At 43.3% G+C, this 21,100-nt stretch overlaps 1 protein-coding gene across 2 annotated transcripts in view; it reads left to right on the forward strand.

Annotated features, from left to right (window-relative positions):
* Positions 1-21,100, forward strand: part of RPS6KA3 (ribosomal protein S6 kinase A3) — a 466,291-nt gene that overhangs the window by 303,363 nt on the left and 141,828 nt on the right. For both annotated transcript variants that reach the window (XM_053706379.1, XM_053706380.1), the window contains one exon: positions 8,216-8,305. In XM_053706379.1, the coding sequence (XP_053562354.1) occupies positions 8,216-8,305 (90 nt within the window). The remainder of the gene's footprint in view (positions 1-8,215; positions 8,306-21,100) is intronic.

Below are 21,100 nucleotides of genomic sequence, written 5' to 3' on the forward strand. Positions count from 1 at the left end.
CACAAGAGAAGTTTTTTTATTTAGCAAACTTTTTACCTAATAAAAGAACAGAGGCAACTGTACTCAGTCTAGCGTTTAAATGGACATTTAAAAAACAAAACAAAACTTTAATGGTTTAGATAGAGCATACAATTTTAAGAAAGTTTCCAATATACTTCTATTATATTCACTTCCTTCTCTTGGTATTCTTTGTAAAAAAAAAAAAGCAGGTGGGTTCAAGAGCGTGCAGTTTAGCAAGAATGCTTTTAGCACTTGTATACAATGTGCAAGCTGCTGCTGTCTAGTGCTCAAAAGCATTCTTGCAGAACAGTTGCCATATTGTTCTCCAGGCATTTGCATGCGATCTACCATGGCATCCTCTTTATCAAAGAATACCATGAAAGCTGAGTAAGTTTGATAATAGAATCAAATTGGTAACTTTCTTAAAATAGTTTGGTTAAGATAGTGCCACTTACCTCATAAAGCTGAGCTTTCTTGTTTTTTAGGGGTGTGTGCATTTTTTATACCGATTTTAAATAAGCCAAGATTTTGTGTTCATGCTTGTAGAGGCACTCTCTTCCTATGAATAAATTAAACCTTATTTGTAGGGGAGTGTCCAAAGTCTGCTGAACTTAAAGCAATATTAAAGTAAGAGTTATGTTTAAAAAAAAATAGTAAAAATTAAAAAACATTCTTAATAATGTAAAGGGACAGTAAAGTCAAAATTAAACTTTCATGGTCTGGATAGAGCATGTAACTTTAAATAACTTTCCAATTTACTTCTATTATCAGTTTTTTTTTCTTTTTTTTCTCTTATTTGTTGAAGAGTAAACCTAAGTGGACTCCTTGAACTCCAGGAGAAAGCACGTGTCTTTAGCAGTCTATGGACGTATTGTTGCAACATTGTTTTAAAAAATGTTACAAATACTGATGCCATGGACTGCTAAAGACGTGCACTCTTCTGGAGTCCTAGAAGCCCAATTAGGTTTACTCTTCAACAGAGTATTCCAAGAGAACAAAACAAATTTGAAAATAGAAGTAAATTGGAAAGTTGTTTAAAATGACATGCTCTGGAGGGAGCGCCATGTAGGACGCATAGGCAAACAGCTCCGTGCATAAAGTGTGTTTAAATGACCTAAATAGATCACCATTAACCACCAGAGAGGCAGATGAGTGAGGGGAGTGAACGCTGGGTTCCCCACACTGAATCCGGCTGCGGATTACAAACTCAAGCGGCAGCTTTAGCTGTTATACGCTCCCGGAGCTGAGCCGGGTAGGAGACCAGCCGCCATCTTTAACAACCACGAGGAAGGCCTGATTGCTAGAATGGCACACCGGACCTCTGCTGCAGCCTACCATGACAGCGCTTACGCTGTGGACTGTATTCCGGACCGGGTGAGTTCACACTGAAAGGCGGGGTACAGGGGAGAGGACAACAGGAGCCATAATAAGTGAGAGATCACATTAGAGAAGAGGCCCCGAACTCCCGGTTACCACAAGTAGCCCTGAGGGTTAAAGGACATGCACAGTCTGGTAGTTCCGGCTAAAAATACGGCTCCATATACGGAGAGGAAGGAGACCAAGGCTGGGGCCCAGAGGGACATGTAGCAACCATTTACTGTATAAGACCCACAGCGGAGGCCCAAAGCATACTGCACTGATAACATACACCTGGCCGGGGCAGGACTGTCCCTCATATTGGGAAGTAGAACAGTGAGTTCATGAGCTTACAGCCCCTGCAGGGATGTATAAGCCTAGGGCTGCGGGCCAAATGGAAGCTAGCAATTAAATGTTACAACATAGAGGAGCACAGACATTTTTATTCCCTTAGACTCACTACCAATCACCCCTCAGATGCCATTACAAACAGGGCTGGAAGTCAGAAAATAAATTGAGACTTTAATCCTTTTTGGGAAAGAGGCTCTCTCCGAGCTTGCCCTAGATTACCGCCAATACTGATTGTGGACCCATCCTGCTATTACCTAGGGAATAACCCCATTTTAGCTGAGACAACATCTCTATCTGCCTCGAACATGTCTCAAAGAAAACCACCCAAGTCTGCTGCAGGAAGTAAAATGACTTCTGCAAATCTTTTCTTTAAACCAGCTAAAGGTGACAAGCAAATAGAGACTTCAATTAAAGACCCGGAGGAGGAAGCAGATTCGGACTCCAATAGTACCTCCAATATGGATGATTTGACACCTGTCACTAAAGCAGACATCAAACACTTGGTTTCCAAGCAATACATATCGTCCAACTTTGAGAAGCTCTTGGAAAAGATGGACACTATGCAACAGTCAGTCACCAGCAGTCTAGCTGACATCAAACAAGAGGTCCAAGACTTGGGCAACAGGGTAGCAACATTGGAAGACAATGAAACCTCTGCACTCGACGAGATCTCTACACTATCTGAACAGGTAGCCTCACAACAATTAAAGCTAAATACAATCCAAGAACGGATGGAGGATCTGGAAAACCGGAGTCGCAGATGCAACATCCGATTGAAAGGGATCCCCGAATCTGTGTCCCCTGGTGATTTGGAAAGATATCTGACTCAGCTCTTCCAGGCCATAACAGGGCAATCTGAAGATCATTTATTCCAGATGGAAAGGGCCCATAGGGCTCTGATAGCAAAGCCCAAGGGGGATGCCCCTCCAAGGGATGTGATTGTCCGAATGTTTCGCTTCAGAGAAAATGAGGCAATATTGGCCGCCTCAAGAAAGAACCCGACCTTCAAGTTCCAGGGCTCGGTGGTCCAGTTTTTCCAGGACTTATGTCTGAAGACACTTCAGAAGAGGGGTGCTTTGCGACCACTTACGCAGCTATTAAGGAAAAACCAGATCCCCTACCGATGGGGATTCCCTTTCGCCCTTAACATCATTCAGAATGGGGTGACCTTTACAATCAGGGACCCAAAGGATATCCCTGAAATATGCCAACATCTTGGCCTTGATCCCCCCCGACTATCCCCAGAATCACATCGAGGGGAGGAAGGGAAACCGAATACATCAAATGCCCACTCCAGAACTCGAAATTGGACACAGGTCACTAAGAAGAAGCAAAAAACTTGAAGAAGGACAGAAACTCTTCAGATACCAGGACGTGATCCTACACAGATAAGTACTGTATTGACCCTTCTTTCCACAGGTGGGACTCTTGTTGAGCTATGGGCCTTAGGCCGGACACAGCTGTTTTCCCCCCTCTGTATAGTGAGAGACTTGGGATTAGACACACAGGCAGCAGGGGCCGATTGCAATGGCCTAGGGGCCAGAGAAAGCCCTAATTTATGAGCCCTATACCCCAAAGACATTATGGACATACGGGTTTAGGGGGAGGGGGAGAAGGCATGATCTGGACTTTTGTTATGGAAGACAAAAAAGGTTGCCCAAGTTAGGCCAGCTATGCAAAAGTAGATGGTACCTTAAATATTTCAGGCTGCCTATCTATTATTTACACACAAAGAATTATAGGTTATTTGTTTGATATCTATTGCACGTTTGTTATGCCTATTTGGTAAGTTATTATTGCACTATGTTTGAATGGGGTGCATGGGCGCCAGGCCCAGACACTCAATACTTTCGCATTACAGCAGTTAAAATGTTACTTTATCATGCTAAGTATGGTTTTAAAATGTTTTTTTTTTTTTTTTTTATGTGGTACAAGATATTTTGATAGGTAGGAAGGTGGTCCCGCTATAGACACAGGGAGGGTAAGTTTCACGTAATGTCCCAAAAAATTAGAATAATCTCACATAATGTGAGAGGTCTGAACTCGGAAGTTAAACGTGGAACTGCCCTTACCCAATATACTAGACTGAAAGCCGAGGTCATAATGCTACAAGAAACCCACTTTACCGAAAAGGTGATTCCTAAGTACTGGTCCAAACAATTTCCCATACACTATCATTCGACTACTGACACAAAAAAGAGGGGAGTATCTATTTTAATTCATCATTCACTTCAATTCCTCACTGAGGAAACTATAATGGACCCGGAAGGCAGGTATCTTATTTTCAGAGGGACTATACAGAATACTCCGGTTACTATCTGTAATGTCTATGCCCCTAATGAGAAGCAAGACTCTTTTTTCAGAAACATATCACACCTACTAACACAATGGTCACTGTCCAGGATTATCCTAGCCGGAGACTTCAATATATCTCTGATCCCACACAAAACAGGACCAGGACTCAAAGTGACTAATAAACAACAGAGGCACAATAATATAGCGAAATCCATTAGGGACTCCCTAGCCACACATAATATCCTAGACTCATGGGAAGCTAAATATGGTAGGACGACTGACTATACATTCTACTCCCACGCCCACAAAACATACTCGAGATTAGACTACATCTTTCTTAGCCAGACCTTAGTGCCAAATATAGTCACATCATCCATACATTCCTGTGTGTGGTCTGACCACTCACTGGTACAGATTGAACTGACGGGTATCTTAAACCTAAGCAGACAGAGGGCGTGGACCTTTGACCCGATAACAGTTAAACACCAACATACTCACACGGCTATGTCTAAGGCAATAGGTGAATATTGGTCGGTGAATGAGGGCTCTACGTCTAACCCTATTAATACCTGGGCAGCCCACAAGCCATTCATTAGGGGCCTACTTATCAAAGCAAAGACAAGAGCCATTAAGAAAACACTAGAGATTAAACAGAAACTCCAGACAGAGATTGAGGGACTGGAGAAAAGACACCAGCAAACACTCTCCCCTACTGTATTTAAGACCCTTCAAGCTAAGAGAAAGGACTTGTCCAAAATACTAGACTCCCACTCAGTCAGGGCAATACAGACATTAAAAGCCCACTACTACCTCTACTCTAACAAACCGGATAGTTACTTGGCCCACAAATTGAGAGAGAGGGTTAGAAACTTCGCAATTCCAGTACTGCAAAAACATGATGGGGATCGCACATCCCATCCACAGGAGATAGCCGACACTTTTGCTGACTATTATTCCTCCCTCTATGATGGGAAAAAGGTGAAACACACGCCACAGACTAGAGAGACTCTAAGACGACTACTGGACAGGGCCAAACTTCTTAGACTCTCCACACAAGATAATGATGACCTGAACACTGACATCTCGATAGGGGAAATCCTCCTGGCAATTAAGGACCTGAAATTAGGCAAGGCGCCGGGGCCTGACGGCTACCCGGCAGAATACTACAAAATTTTCAAGTCAGATTTAGTCACACACCTACAGAAATTTTGCAACGATGTCATGGGAGGTAGAGAAATACCGACAGATCTCCTAAGGGCCAAGATAGTAGTAATTCCCAAGCCAGGTAAAAACCCAGAGAAGTGTCAAAGTTATAGACCAATATCCCTGATAAATCAGGATGTTAAAATCCTCACGAAAATACTAGCAAATAGGCTCAGGAAAATAGCTCCACATTTGGTCCACCCAGACCAAGTGGGGTTTATTTCAGAAAGGGAGGCTCCTGATAATGTTAGGAGGACCATTACACTAGTGGACTACTTAAAGACTACAGGGACGCCTTCTCTGCTCCTCTCGCTGGACGCGGAGAAGGCGTTCGACAGGATAGACTGGACCTACATGACCACGATCTTGACGGAGATGGGATTTAGTGGGGCATTTATGAAGGCGATAAGGGGAATCTACTCTACCCCAACGGCAGTCATTAGAGCGGCGGGTTTTCAGTCCAGACCCATTCAGATCCTTAGTGTCACGAGGCAGGGGTGCCCCCTGTCCCCATTGCTCTTTGCCCTATGCATAGAGCCACTAGCGGCAGCTATAAGACAAAATCCTGACATCTCTGGGGTGAGGGTGGGGGATTTGGAATACAAAATATCGCTTTTTGCAGATGACGTACTATTAACTATAACTAGACCCTTGATATCTCTCCCTAACCTTTATCAGATGCTCCATGACTTCTCACTGGTGTCAGGTTACAAGATCAATTTAGAGAAAAGCGAGGCGCTACCTTTATCTCTCCCAGCACATACAAAAAAATTAATAGAAGCCAACTTCGAGTTTACATGGGCCAAAAACTCGATTACCTACCTAGGTATCAAAATTGCGGAATCATACCATTCCTTACATGACTTAAATTACGCCCCTCTCTACAAGACCATAGACAAAGACCTCAAGAAATGGAAAACCTATAACTTTTCCTGGTATGGGAGACTCTCTGCTATTAAAATGAATATCCTACCCAGGATTTTGTATCTTTTTAGAACTTTACCCATGATGATACCTAAACCAGAATTGCTTAAATTACAATCGTCACTTAACAGCTTCCTAAGACAAGATAGAAAAGCGAGAATAGCCTCCCGTACGTTATCCAGACACAGACAATTGGGGGGGGTGGGCATGCCGAATTTATTAGATTATTACTACGCGGCCAGACTCGCCCAGACCTCTTTACTAAACCAAAACAATCCTAAGATCCTTTGGACCCAGATAGAGGCAGGTTTGGGGGGGTATGACTGCCCTGCTGATGCTTTATGGGAAGTGGGGCATTCACTAGATGACCAAAGCTTTAGATCACTGGCCATGACTGACACTATCAAGATTTGGAGATCTCTCACAGGCACTCTGAAACTGATGCCGGCAAACACCGGCATTAAACCGGTAGGAGCTTTACTTCCACCTGAGGTTCGTATACAGGTGGGGAAGTGGCTCAATAAGGGACTCTACAGGGTGGCGGATTTTCTAGAGGGCAGGCATATACAGACATATTCTCAACTGCAGGACAAAATACAGCCATTGAAATTGCATTGGTTCCTATACCTACAGCTCTCCTCGGCGGTGCAGGGCTACTGCTACCCTTGGACAGCTCAGACAATGACCCCCTTGGAGCGGATTTGCACTGCTCCAGACAGACAGAGACAGCTGATATCAAAACTATATATAGCCCTAGAGGCAGCCGCAGAGCCGAGCATCTCGGCGCTGCTGGCCAAGTGGGGGCATGACACTGGACTGAATCTATCAAGGGAACAATGGGAGCAAGTGATGTTTGATACTAGCAGGGGTTTGATTAACGCTGACATGCGAGAAAATTGTATAAAGACAGCTTTTAGATGGTATCTCACACCTGAGAAAAAATGCTACTTCTCTCAAAATGGGTCAAGTCACTGCTATAGAGGATGTCAGGAAAGGGGTACATACCTCCACATGTGGTGGACATGCCCTCAAATTAAAATTATATGGGAAAAACTCCAGGAACTTATAAATAGGTTACTCCAAGAGCATATCAGTTTGACTCCAGCGCATGCACTCCTGAACTATAGATTTACACAATATAATAAGGTCATAAATACATTTATTAAGACTCTATGTACAGCAACCAGAGTCTGTATAGCCAGGCACTGGAAAGTAGGGGCCCCCGAGTGGCAGGAGATAATGGGTAAGATAGAGCATTTATACACTATGTCGGAAATATCGGCCTCTATACAAGGTGACAGGGAACAGTTCACCAAAATATGGTTTTACTGGATAATGAATGAGAAAGAATAAGACTATATGTATTATGCTACAATAAACCATATTATATAAACGGCAAACAAGGGAACTCTTAATTAAAAATAAGGCGGGAGTTCGGGACCACACCTTCTTCGGTAGACTAGACTCAACTCTTAGATGTTATCTCTTTACAGGACCTATTAGAGCCTAGACAAAAAACTGATCAGAGCAAAAAGTTGCTCACCACTAGTACCACAGTTATGAAGTTAGTTTGTAGTTGTTGGTTTTTTTTTTCTGTGTTTTATGTTTTTCTTTCTCTCTTGTACCCCATTTTTTTATGTTATGGGGAATCTATTATTATTACTTTATAAGAATGTATAAAAAGGGCAAAGCGTATATACAGAGATATGCTAGATATTGTCAGTCACAAGGTCTATCCTACGAGTACCGGTGTGGTACACGGCGGGGGGCATCTAAAGGAATGTAAGCTTCTATAACTTGTAATTTTGTGCATTACAGATGTCAAATATGATCAATCCCTTGCTGTACTGTCTTTCAATGATGTTGCCCACAATAAAGATTTATTTCAACTAAAATGACATGCTCTATCTGAATCATGAAAGTGTAATTTTGACTTTACTGTCCCTTTTAAGGTTGCATTAATTTTGGTTAATATACTGTTCATATATGTAGACCCCTTCCTGCTTGATTCCCAATTAAAAAGCTGTGTGTTTCTTTTTGTTATATACATTTATACAGTAATTTGAAGAATAACCTATATTTTCAGATTATTGACAAGAGTAAAAGGGATCCTACTGAGGAAATTGAAATTTTGCTACGTTATGGACAGCATCCAAATATTATTACCTTAAAAGATGTAAGTATTTTAATGTTCTGCTTCATTTTTAGTTTTCATTTATTGATGATATAAGCACCCATTAGCTCAAATATATTACTACAACTAATAGTAATAATTATTATACACTCATTATCCAAGTATTTCCTGCTTCACCCTTTAGTATCTTTTTTAAATAAATATCCTTATTTTATGATCACTGTTTTATTACATGATAGCCATCCTCTCACTGTATTTACAAAAAATATTTACAGTTTCTCCAACATTGGTGTGTCCGGTCCACGGCGTCATCCATAACTTGTGGGAATATTCTCTTCCCCAACAGGAAATGGCAAAGAGCACAGCAAAAGCTGTCCATATAGCCCCTCCCAGGCTCCGCCCCTCCAGTCATTCTCTTTGCCGCTCTGAACAAGTAGCATCTCCACGGAGATGATGAAGAGTATGTGGTGTTTAGTTGTAGTTTTTTATTCTTCTATCAAGAGTTTGTTATTTTAAAATAGTGCTGGTATGTACTATTTACTCTGAAACAGAAATAGATGAAGAGTTCTGTTTAAAAGAGGAGTATGATTTTAGCAGCAGTAACTAAAATCAATTGCTGTTCCCACGCAGGACTGTTGAGCTGAGAGAACTTCAGTTGGGGGGAACAGTTTGCAGACTTTTCTGCTCAAGGTATGACTAGCCATTTTTCTAACAAGACTGTGTAATGCTGGAAGGCTGTCATTTTTCCCTCATGGGGATCGGTAAGCCATTTTCTTAGACTTAGAAAGAATAAAGGGCTTATTATGGGCTATTAACTGGTGGACACTCTTAAGGGCTAAATCGATTGTTTATTTAGGTTATTTTTGAAAGTTTGAAGTAATTTTCACACTTTTATTGTTTGGGGAACGTTTTTATCGCCAGGCATTAGTTTAGACACCTTCCCAGTCAGGAAGGGCCTTTCACTATAGTAGGCAGAGCCTCATTTTCGCGCCATTATTGCGCAGTTACCTTTGAGTACAGTGCATGCAGCTGCATGTGTGAGGGTCTGGTATCCACTGAAAACGTTCCTAGAAGGCTTGAATTGGTATCGTATACCCCCCTGGGATTGGTGAAGTCGCAACAAAGGCTGTGGCTGGGACTGTAGTGGGGTTAAAATTGCAAACGGCTCCGGTTTCCACATTTTAAGGGTTAACAGCTTGAAAATTGGGGTGCAATACTTTGAATGCATTAAGACACTGTGGTGAAAATTTGGTAAATTGGATAATTCCTTCATAGTTTTTCACATATTCAATAATAAAGTGTGCCCTGTTTAACATTTAAAGAGACAGTAACGGTTTTGTTTTAAAACGGTTTTTGTGCTTTATTAACCAGTTTAAGCCTGTTTAACATGTCTGTACCTTCAGATAGATCATGTTCTGTATGTATGGAAGCCAATGTGGTTCCCCCTTCAAATATATGTGATAATTGTGCCATAGCGTCCAAACATAGTAAGGACAGTACTGTCACAAATAATAAGGTTGCCCAGGATGATTCCTCAGATGAAGGAAGTAGAGATAGTGCTACATCATTTCCTTCTGTGTCTATACCAGTTATGCCCGCCCTGGCGACCCCTAGTACTTCTAGCGCGCCAATGCTTGTTACTATGCAACAATTGACGGCAGTAATGGATAACTCCATAGCTAATATTTTATCCAAAATGCCAGCATTTCAGAGGAAGCGCGATTGCTCTGTTTTAAACACTGTAGAGCAGGAGGGCGCTGATGATAATTTTTCTGTCATACCCTCACACCAGTCTGAAGTGGCAGTGAGGGAGGGTTTGGCAGATGGAGAAATTTCTGATACAGGAAGAATTTTTCAGCAGGCAGAACCTGATGTTGTGACATTTAAATTTAAATTAGAGCATCTCCGCGCATTACTTAAGGAGGTGCTATCTACTCTGGATGATTGTGACAATCTGGTCATCCCAGAAAAATTGTGCAAGATGGACAAGTTCCTAGAGGTCCCGGTGCACCCTGATGCCTTTCCGATACCTAAACGGGTGGCGGACATAGTGAATAAGGAGTGGGAGAAGCCAGGCATACCTTTTGTCCCTCCTCCTATATTTAAGAAATTGTTCCCTATGGTCGACCCCAGGAAGGACTTATGGCAAACAGTCCCTAAGGTTGAGGGGGCGGTTTCTACACTAGCCAAGCGCACGACCATTCCCATTGAGGACAATTGTGCTTTCAAAGATCCTATGGATAAAAAATTGGAGGGTTTGCTTAAAAGGATTTTTGTACAGCAAGGTTACCTCCTTCAACCTATTTCGTGTATTATTCCTGTCACTACAGCGGCGTGGTTCTGGTTCGAGGAACTGGAAAAGTCGCTCAGTAGGGAGACTCCGTATGAGGAAGTCATGGACAGAATTCACGCACTTAAGTTAGCTAATTCCTTTATTTTAGACGCCGCTTTACAGTTAGCGAGGTTAGCGGCGAAAAATTCAGGGTTTGCAATTGTGGCGCGCAGAGCGCTCTGGCTAAAGTCTTGGTCGACGGATGTATCTTCCAAGACAAAATTGCTTAATATCCCTTTCAAAGGTAAGACCCTTTTTGGGTCAGAATTGAAAGAGATTATTTCAGACATCACTGGGGGAAAGGGCCATGCCCTCCCACAAGATAGACCTTTCAAGGCTAAGAATAAGTCCAATTTTCGTTCCTTTCGCAATTTCAGGAACGGACCGGCTTCCAACTCTGCAGCCTCTAGACAAGAGGGTAACGTTTCCCAGACTAAACCAGCTTGGAAACCGATGCAAGGCTGGAACAAGGGTAAACAGGCCAAGAAGCCTGCTGCTGCTACCAAAACAGCATGAAGGGGTAGCCCCCGATCCGGGACCGGATCTAGTAGGGGGCAGACTCTCTCTCTTTGCTCAGGCTTGGGCAAGAGATGTTCAGGATCCCTGGGCACTAGAAATAGTCTCTCAGGGTTATCTTCTAGAATTCAAGGAACTACCCCCAAGGGGAAGGTTCCACATGTCTCGCTTATCTTCAAACCAAATAAAGAGACAGGCATTCTTACATTGTGTAGAAGACCTGTTAAAGATGGGAGTGATACACCCAGTTCCAACTGTGGAACAAGGTCAGGGGTTTTACTCAAATCTGTTTGTAGTTCCCAAAAAAGAGGGAACTTTCAGACCAATTCTGGATTTAAAAATTCTAAACAAATTTCTCAAAGTTCCATCGTTCAAAATGGAAACCATTCGAACAATTTTACCTACAATCCAGGAGGGTCAATTTATGACTACCGTGGATTTAAAGGATGCGTATCTACATATTCCTATCCACAAAGATCATCATCAGTTCCTAAGGTTCTCCTTTCTGGACAAACATTATCAGTTCGTGGCTCTTCCATTCGGGCTAGCCACTGCTCCAAGTATTTTCACAAAGGTGCTCGGGTCCCTTCTAGCTGTTCTAAGACCAAGGGGTATTGCAGTGGCACCTTATCTGGACGACATTCTAATCCAAGCGTCGTCTCTTTCCAAAGCAAAGGCTCATACAGACATTGTTCTAGCCTTTCTCAGATCTCACGGGTGGAAGGTGAACGTAGAAAAGAGTTCCCTGTCTCCGTCGACAAGAGTTCCCTTTTTGGGAACAATAATAGATTCTTTAGAAATGAAGATCTTCCTGACAGAAGTCAGAAAGTCAAAGCTTCTAAACGCTTGTCAAGTTCTTCACTCTATTCTGCAGCCTTCCATAGCTCAGTGCATGGAAGTAGTAGGGTTGATGGTTGCAGCAATGGACATAGTTCCTTTTGCTCGAATTCATCTAAGACCATTACAACTGTGCATGCTCAAGCAGTGGAATGGGGACTATACAGACTTGTCTCCAAAGATTCAAGTAGACCAGATGACCAGAGACTCACTCCGTTGGTGGTTGTCCCAGGATCACCTGTCTCAGGGAATGAGTTTCCGCAGACCAGAGTGGGTCATTGTCACGACGGACGCCGGTCTATTAAACTGGGGCGCGGTCTGGGATTCCCTGAAAGCTCAGGGTTTATGGTCTCGGGAAGAGTCTCTTCTCCCGATCAACATCCTGGAACTGAGAGCGATATTCAATGCTCTCCGGGCTTGGCCTCAACTAGCGAAGGCCGGATTCATAAGATTCCAGTCAGACAACATGACGACTGTAGCTTACATCAACCATCAGGGGGGAACAAGGAGTTCCTTGGCGATGAGAGAGGTATCCAAAATCATCAAATGGGCGGAGGATCACTCCTGCCACCTATCTGCAATCCACATCCCAGGAGTAGACAACTGGGAGGCAGATTATCTGAGTCGTCAGACTTTCCATCCGGGGGAGTGGGAACTCCACCCGGAGGTGTTTGCCCAGTTGACTCAATTATGGGGCATTCCAGACATGGATCTGATGGCGTCTCGTCAGAACTTCAAGGTTCCTTGCTACGGGTCCAGATCCAGGGATCCCAAGGCGACTCTAGTGGATGCATTAGTGGCGCCTTGGTCGTTCAACCTTGCTTATGCGTTTCCACCGTTCCCTCTCCTTCCCAGGCTTGTAGCCAGGATCAAACAGGAGAAGGCCTCGGTGATTCTGATAGCTCCTGCGTGGCCGTGCAGGACTTGGTATGCAGACCTGGTGAATATGTCATCGGCTCCACCATGGAAGCTACCTTTGAGACAGGATCTTCTAGTACAAGGTCCATGGAAATTGAACGTTTGATTTTATCCAAGCGTGGGTTTTCAGATTCAGTGATAGATACTCTGGTCCAAGCCAGAAAACCTGTGACTAGAAAGATTTACCATAAAATATGGAAAAGATATATCTGTTGGTGTGAATCCAAGGGATTCTTCTGGAGTAAGATTAAAATTCCTAAGATCCTCTCCTTTCTCCAAGGAGGTTTGGATAAGGGATTGTCAGCGAGTTCTCTAAAAGGACAGATTTCTGCTTTATCTGTCTTGTTACACAAACGACTGGCAGCTGTGCCAGATGTACAAGCTTTTGTACAGGCTTTGGTCAGAATCAAGCCTGTTTACAGACCATTGACTCCTCCCTGGAGTCTAAATTTAGTTCTTTCAGTTCCTCAAGGGGTTCCGTTTGAACCCTTACATTCCATAGATATCAAGTTACTATCTTGGAAGGTTCTGTTTTTGGTTGCTATTTCTTCTGCTAGAAGAGTTTCTGAATTATCTGCTTTGCAGTGTGATCCACCCTATCTGGTGTTCCATTCAGATAAGGTTGTTTTGCGTACCAAGCCTGGTTTTCTTCCAAGAGTTGTTTCCAACAAGAATATTAACCAGGAAATAGTTGTTCCTTCTTTGTGTCCGAATCCAGTTTCAAAGAAGGAACGTTTGTTACACAATTTAGATGTAGTCCGTGCTTTAAAGTTCTATTTAGAAGCAACAAAGGATTTCAGACAAACTTCTTCTTTGTTTGTCGTTTATTCTGGTAAGAGGAGAGGACAAAAAGCTACTGCTACCTCTCTTTCTTTCTGGCTGGAAAGCATCATCCGATTGGCTTATGAGACTGCCGGACGGCAGCCTCCTGAACGAATCACAGCTCACTCTACTAGGGCTGTGGCTTCCACATGGGCCTTCAAGAACGAGGCTTCTGTTGATCAGATATGTAAGACAGCGACTTGGTCTTCTCTGCACACTTTTGCCAAATTCTACAAATTTGATACTTATGCTTCTTCGGAGGCTATTTTTGGGAGAAAGGTTTTGCAAGCCGTGGTGCCTTCTGTTTAGGTAACCTGATTTGCTCCCTCCCTTCATCCGTGTCCTAAAGCTTTGGTATTGGTTCCCACAAGTTATGGATGACGCCGTGGACCGGACACACCAATGTTGGAGAAAACAGAATTTATGCTTACCTGATAAATTACTTTCTCCAACGGTGTGTCCGGTCCACGGCTCCCGCCCTGGTTTTTTAATCAGGTTTGAAAGATTTCTTTCTCTATACACTACAGTCACCACGGCACCCTATAGTTTCTCCTTTTTTTCTCCTAACCGTCGGTCAAATGACTGGGGGGGCGGGGCCTGGGAGGGGCTATATGGACAGCTTTTGCTGTGCGCTTTGCCATTTCCTGTTGGGGAAGAGAATATTCCCACAAGTTATGGATGACGCCGTGGACCGGACACACACCGTTGGAGAAAGTAATTTATCAGGTAAGCATAAATTCTGTTTTCTCCAACATAGGTGTGTCCGGTCCACGGCGTCATCCTTACTTGTGGGATATTCTCTTCCCCAACAGGAAATGGCAAAGAGCCCAGCAAAGCTGGTCACATGATCCCTCCTAGGCTCCGCCTTCCCCAGTCATTCTCTTTGCCGTTGTACAGGCAACATCTCCACGGAGATGGCTTAGAGTTTTTTGGTGTTTAACTGTAGTTTTTATTATTCAATCAAGAGTTTGTTATTTTAAAATAGTGCTGGTATGTACTATTTACTCAAACAGAAAAGAGATGAAGATTTCTGTTTGTAAGAGGAAAATGATTTTAGCAACCGTTACTAAAATCGATGGCTGTTTCCACACAGGACTGTTGAGAGGAATTAACTTCAGTTGGGGGAAACAGTGAGCAGACTTTTGCTGCTTGAGGTATGACACATTTCTAACAAGACGATGTAATGCTGGAAGCTGTCATTTTCCCTATGGGATCCGGTAAGCCATTTTTATTACATGAGAAAAAAAGGGCTTCACAAGGGCTTTTAAGACTGTAGACATTTTCTGGGCTAAAACGATTGATATATAAGCATATTTTATACTTCATAGCTTTGAGGAATTATTTTATTCTTGGGAATTATGTAAAATAACCGGCAGGCACTGTATTGGACACCTTACTCTCTAGGGGCTTTCCCTAATCATAGGCAGAGCCTCATTTTCGCGCCTCTATTGCGCACTTGTTTTTGGGAAGCATGACATGCAGATGCATGTGTGAGGAGCTCTGATACATAGAAAAGACTTTCTGAAGGCGTCATTTGGTATCGTATTCCCCTTGGGGCTTGGTTGGGTCTCAGCAAAGCAGATACCAGGGACTGTAAAGGGGTTAATTATAAAAACGGCTCCGGTTCCGTTATTTTAAGAGTTAAAGCTTTCAAATTTGGTGTGCAATATTTTTAAGGCTTTAAGACACTGTGGTGAAATTTTGGTGAATTTTGAACAATTCCTTCATACTTTTTCACATTTGCAGTAATAAAGTGTGTTCAGTTTAAAATTTAAAGTGACAGTAACGGTTTTATTTTAAAACGTTTTTTGTACTTTGTTATCAAGTTTATGCCTGTTTAACATGTCTGAACTACCAGATAGACTGTGTTCTGTATGTGGGGAAGCCAAGGTTCCTTCTCATTTAAATAGATGTGATTTATGTGACACAAAATTTAGAGAAAATGATGCCCAAGATGATTCCTCAAGTGAGGGGAGTAAGCATGGTACTGCATCATCCCCTCCTTCGTCTACACCAGTCTTGCCCACACAGGAGGCCCCTAGTACATCTAGTGCGCCAATACTCCTTACTATGCAACAATTAACGGCTGTAATGGATAATTCTATCAAAAACATTTTAGCCAAAATGCCCACTTATCAGCGAAAGCGCGACTGCTCTGTTTTAGAAAATACTGAAGAGCATGAGGACGCTGATGATACTGGTTCTGAAGTGCCCCTACACCAGTCTGAGGGGGCCAGGGAGGTTTTGTCTGAGGGAGAAATTTCAGATTCAGGGAAAATTTCTCAACAAGCTGAACCTGATGTGATTACATTTAAATTTAAATTGGAACATCTCCGCGCCCTGCTTAAGGAGGTGTTATCTACTCTGGATGATTGTGAGAATTTGGTCATTCCAGAGAAATTATGTAAAATGGACAAGTTCCTAGAGGTCCCGGGGCCCCCCGAAGCTTTTCCTATACCCAAGCGGGTGGCGGACATTGTAAATAAAGAATGGGAAAGGCCCGGCATACCTTTCGTCCCTCCCCCTATATTTAAGAAATTGTTTCCTATGGTCGACCCCAGAAAGGACTTATGGCAGACAGTCCCCAAGGTCGAGGGGGCGGTTTCTACTCTAAACAAACGCACCACTATACCCATAGAAGATAGTTGTGCTTTCAAAGATCCTATGGATAAAAAATTAGAGGGTTTGCTTAAAAAGATGTTTGTTCAGCAAGGTTACCTTCTACAACCAATTTCATGCATTGTTCCTGTCACTACAGCAGCGTGTTTCTGGCTCGATGAACTAGAAAAGGCGCTCAATAAAGATTCTTCTTATGAGGAGATTTTGGACAGAATTCATGCTCTCAAATTGGCTAACTCTTTCACCCTAGACGCCACTTTGCAATTGGCTAGATTAGCGGCGAAAAATTCTGGGTTTGCTATTGTGGCGCGCAGAGCGCTTTTGCTAAAATCTTGGTCAGCGGATGCGTCTTCCAAGAACAAATTGCTTAACATTCCTTTCAAGGGGAAAACGCTGTTTGGCCCTGACTTGAAAGAGATTATTTCTGATATCACTGGGGGCAAGGGCCACGCCCTTCCTCAGGATAGGTCTTTCAAGGCCAAAAATAAACCTAATTTTCGTCCCTTTCGCAGAAACGGACCAGCCCCAAGTGCTACGTCCTCTAAGCAAGAGGGTAATACTTCTCAAGCCAAACCAGCCTGGAGGCCAATGCAAGGCTGGAACAAAGGTAAGCAGGCCAAGAAACCTGCCACTGCTACCAAGACAGCATGAGATGTTGGCCCCCGATCCGGGACCGGATCTGGTGGGGGGCAGACTCTCTCTCTTCGCTCAGGCTTGGGCAAGAGATGTTCTGGATCCTTGGGCGCTAGAAATAGTCTCCCAAGGTTATCTTCTGGAATTCAAGGGGCTTCCCCCAAGGGGGAGGTTCCACAGGTCTCAATTGTCTTCAGACCACATAAAAAAACAGGCATTCTTACATTGTGTAGAAGACCTGTTAAAAATGGGAGTGATTCATCCTGTTCCATTAGGAGAACAAGGGATGGGGTTCTACTCCAATCTGTTCGTAGTTCCCAAAAAAGAGGGAACATTCAGACCAATCTTAGATCTCAAGATCCTAAACAAATTTCTCAAGGTTCCATCGTTCAAAATGGAAACCATTCGAACAATTCTTCCTTCCATCCAGGAAGGTCAATTCATGACCACGGTGGATTTAAAGGATGCGTATCTACATATTCCTATCCACAAGGAACATCATCGGTTCCTAAGGTTCGCATTCCTGGACAAGCATTACCAGTTTGTGGCACTTCCGTTCGGATTAGCCACTGCTCCAAGAATTTTCACAAAGGTACTAGGGTCCCTTCTAGCGGTGCTAAGACCAAGGGGCATTGCAGTAGTACCTTACTTGGACGACATACTGATTCAAGCGTCGTCCCTTCCACAAGCAAAGGCTCACACGGACATTGTCCTGGCCTTTCTCAGATCTCACGGGTGGAAAGTGAACGTAGAAAAAAGTTCTCTATCTCCGTCAACAAGGGTTCCCTTCTTGGGAACAATAATAGACTCCTTAGAAATGAGGATTTTTCTGACAGAGGCCAGAAAATCAAAACTTCTAAACTCTTGTCAAATACTTCATTCTGTTCCTCTCCCTTCCATAGCGCAGTGCATGGAAGTAATAGGTTTGATGGTAGCGGCAATGGACATAGTTCCTTTTGCGCAAATTCATCTAAGACCATTACAACTGTGCATGCTCAGTCAGTGGAATGGGGATTATACAGACTTGTCTCCGACGATACCAGTAGATCAGAGGACCAGAGATTCACTCCGTTGGTGGCTGTCCCTGGACAACCTGTCACAGGGGATGAGCTTCCGCAGACCAGAGTGGGTCATTGTCACGACCGACGCCAGTCTGGTGGGCTGGGGCGCGGTCTGGGGACCCCTGAAAGCTCAGGGTCTTTGGTCTCGGGAAGAATCTCTTCTCCCGATAAATATTCTGGAACTGAGAGCGATATTCAATGCTCTCAAGGCTTGGCCTCAGCTAGCAAAGGCCAAATTCATACGGTTTCAATCAGACAACATGACGACTGTTGCGTACATCAACCATCAGGGGGGAACAAGGAGTTCCCTGGCGATGGAAGAAGTGACCAAAATCATTCAATGGGCGGAGACTCACTCCTGCCACTTGTCTGCAATCCACATCCCAGGAGTGGAAAATTGGGAAGCGGATTTTCTGAGTCGTCAGACATTTCATCCGGGGGAGTGGGAACTCCATCCGGAAATCTTTGCCCAAATTACTCAATTGTGGGGCATTCCAGACATGGATCTGATGGCCTCTCGTCAGAACTTCAAGGTTCCTTGCTTCGGGTCCAGATCCAGGGATCCCAAGGCGACTCTAGTAGATGCACTAGTAGCACCTTGGACCTTCAAACTAGCTTATGTATTCCCGCCGTTTCCTCTCATCCCCAGGCTGGTAGCCAGGATCAATCAGGAGAGGGCATCGGTGATCTTGATAGCTCCTGCGTGGCCACGCAGGACTTGGTATGCAGACCTGGTGAATATGTCATCGGCTCCACCATGGAAGCTACCTTTGAGACGAGACCTTCTTGTTCAAGGTCCGTTCGAACACCCGAATCTGGTCTCACTCCAACTGACTGCTTGGAGATTGAACGCTTGATCTTATCAAAGCGAGGGTTCTCAGATTCTGTCATTGATACTCTTGTTCAGGCCAGAAAGCCTGTAACTAGAAAAATCTACCACAAAATATGGAAAAAATATATCTGTTGGTGTGAATCTAAAGGATTCCCTTGGGACAAGATAAAAATTCCTAAGATTCTATCCTTTCTTCAAGAAGGTTTGGAGAAAGGATTATCTGCAAGTTCTTTGAAGGGACAGATTTCTGCCTTGTCTGTGTTACTTCACAAAAAGCTGGCAGCTGTGCCAGATGTTCAAGCCTTTGTTCAGGCTCTGGTTAGAATCAAGCCTGTTTACAGACCTTTGACTCCTCCTTGGAGTCTCAATTTAGTTCTTTCTGTTCTTCAGGGGGTTCCGTTTGAACCCTTACATTCCGTTGATATTAAGTTATTATCTTGGAAAGTTTTGTTTTGGTTGCAATTTCTTCTGCTAGAAGAGTTTCAGAGTTATCTGCTCTGCAGTGTTCTCCTCCTTATCTGGTGTTCCATGCAGATAAGGTGGTTTTGCGTACTAAACCTGGGTTTCTTCCGAAAGTTGTTTCTAACAAAAACATTAACCAGGAGATAGTCGTGCCTTCTTTGTGTCCGAATCCAGTTTCAAAGAAGGAACGTTTGTTGCACAATTTGGATGTAGTTCGTGCTCTAAAATTCTATTTAGATGCTACAAAGGATTTTAGACAAACATCTTCCTTGTTTGTTGTTTATTCTGGTAAAAGGAGAGGTCAAAAAGCAACTTCTACCTCTCTCTCTTTTTGGCTTAAAAGCATCATCAGATTGGCTTACGAGACTGCCGGACGGCAGCCTCCTGAAAGAATCACAGCTCATTCCACTAGGGCTGTGGCTTCCACATGGGCCTTCAAGAACGAGGCTTCTGTTGATCAGATATGTAAGGCAGCGACTTGGTCTTCACTGCACACTTTTACTAAATTTTACAAATTTGATACTTTTGCTTCTTCTGAGGCTATTTTTGGGAGAAAGGTTTTGCAAGCCGTGGTGCCTTCCATCTAGGTGACCTGATTTGCTCCCTCCCTTCATCCGTGTCCTAAAGCTTTGGTATTGGTTCCCACAAGTAAGGATGACGCCGTGGACCGGACACACCTATGTTGGAGAAAACAGAATTTATGTTTACCTGATAAATTACTTTCTCCAACGGTGTGTCCGGTCCACGGCCCGCCCTGGTTTTTTTAATCAGGTCTGATAATTTATTTTCTTTACCTACGGTCACCACGGTATCATATGATTTCTCCTATGCAAATATTCCTCCTTTACGTCGGTCGAATGACTGGGGAAGGCGGAGCCTAGGAGGGATCATGTGACCAGCTTTGCTGGGCTCTTTGCCATTTCCTGTTGGGGAAGAGAATATCCCACAAGTAAGGATGACGCCGTGGACCGGACACACCGTTGGAGAAAGTAATTTATCAGGTAAACATAAATTCTGTTTTACTTCTACTATTAAATTTGCTTTGTTCTCTTTGTGTCCTGTGTGAAGAGAATACCTACGTAGGTTCAGGAATGTGTACGTGTTTTGAGTACTATATGAGTGTAGCATTTGCAGCTATGTTATACATTGCTGGATACTTTGATCTAACCTTTGTGATTTGTGTGATGTTTATGGTAACCGTCTGTCACATGCAAGTTACCTTTCCCGCTGAGTGAATGCTGGAAGTTGAAGTGTACTCATAGCCCATTGAGCATAAGACTTTAGGGCCATGCATGCAATGTTCCATCTTGGCAGGTTCTTTGCATTCTGAATTTGACTTTCATGGCCCTTTAAAAACACTTTAAACATTTCATGTCCTTTTCCACAGGTTATGGGAGCGTCACTTCACTTTTCTTCTAATTTTTTTTTTTTTTTTTTTTTTTTGCTAGCCTGTAAGAACTATAAATGGCAGAAAGGGGAGGGAGCCGTTATAGTGCAAACATTCACATAGTTTAGAACGTGTAATTTTAGCACTACAAACCCTGCAAGTTTGTTTTTAACCCCTGCAGTGGGGGGTAAACATATTGTTAACATACCACTCAGGAGCCACAGAGAACAGCTAGTCCTGATTGGACACAGCCAGTGAGGCTATCAGCAGTTGCAGTTACTGATTGACTCACTAGCTATGCCTACTCTGGACCAACAGTTTTTCATGACTCCCAAGCAGTACGTTATCTAGGTGTTTAACATATTTGCTTTGTAATCTAATTTTGCACATTACTTTAATTAAGAAAAGTTGATATCTA

Source organism: Bombina bombina, chromosome 3, assembly GCF_027579735.1.
Source record: "Bombina bombina isolate aBomBom1 chromosome 3, aBomBom1.pri, whole genome shotgun sequence".
In the NCBI taxonomy this organism is placed as follows: domain Eukaryota; kingdom Metazoa; phylum Chordata; class Amphibia; order Anura; family Bombinatoridae; genus Bombina; species Bombina bombina.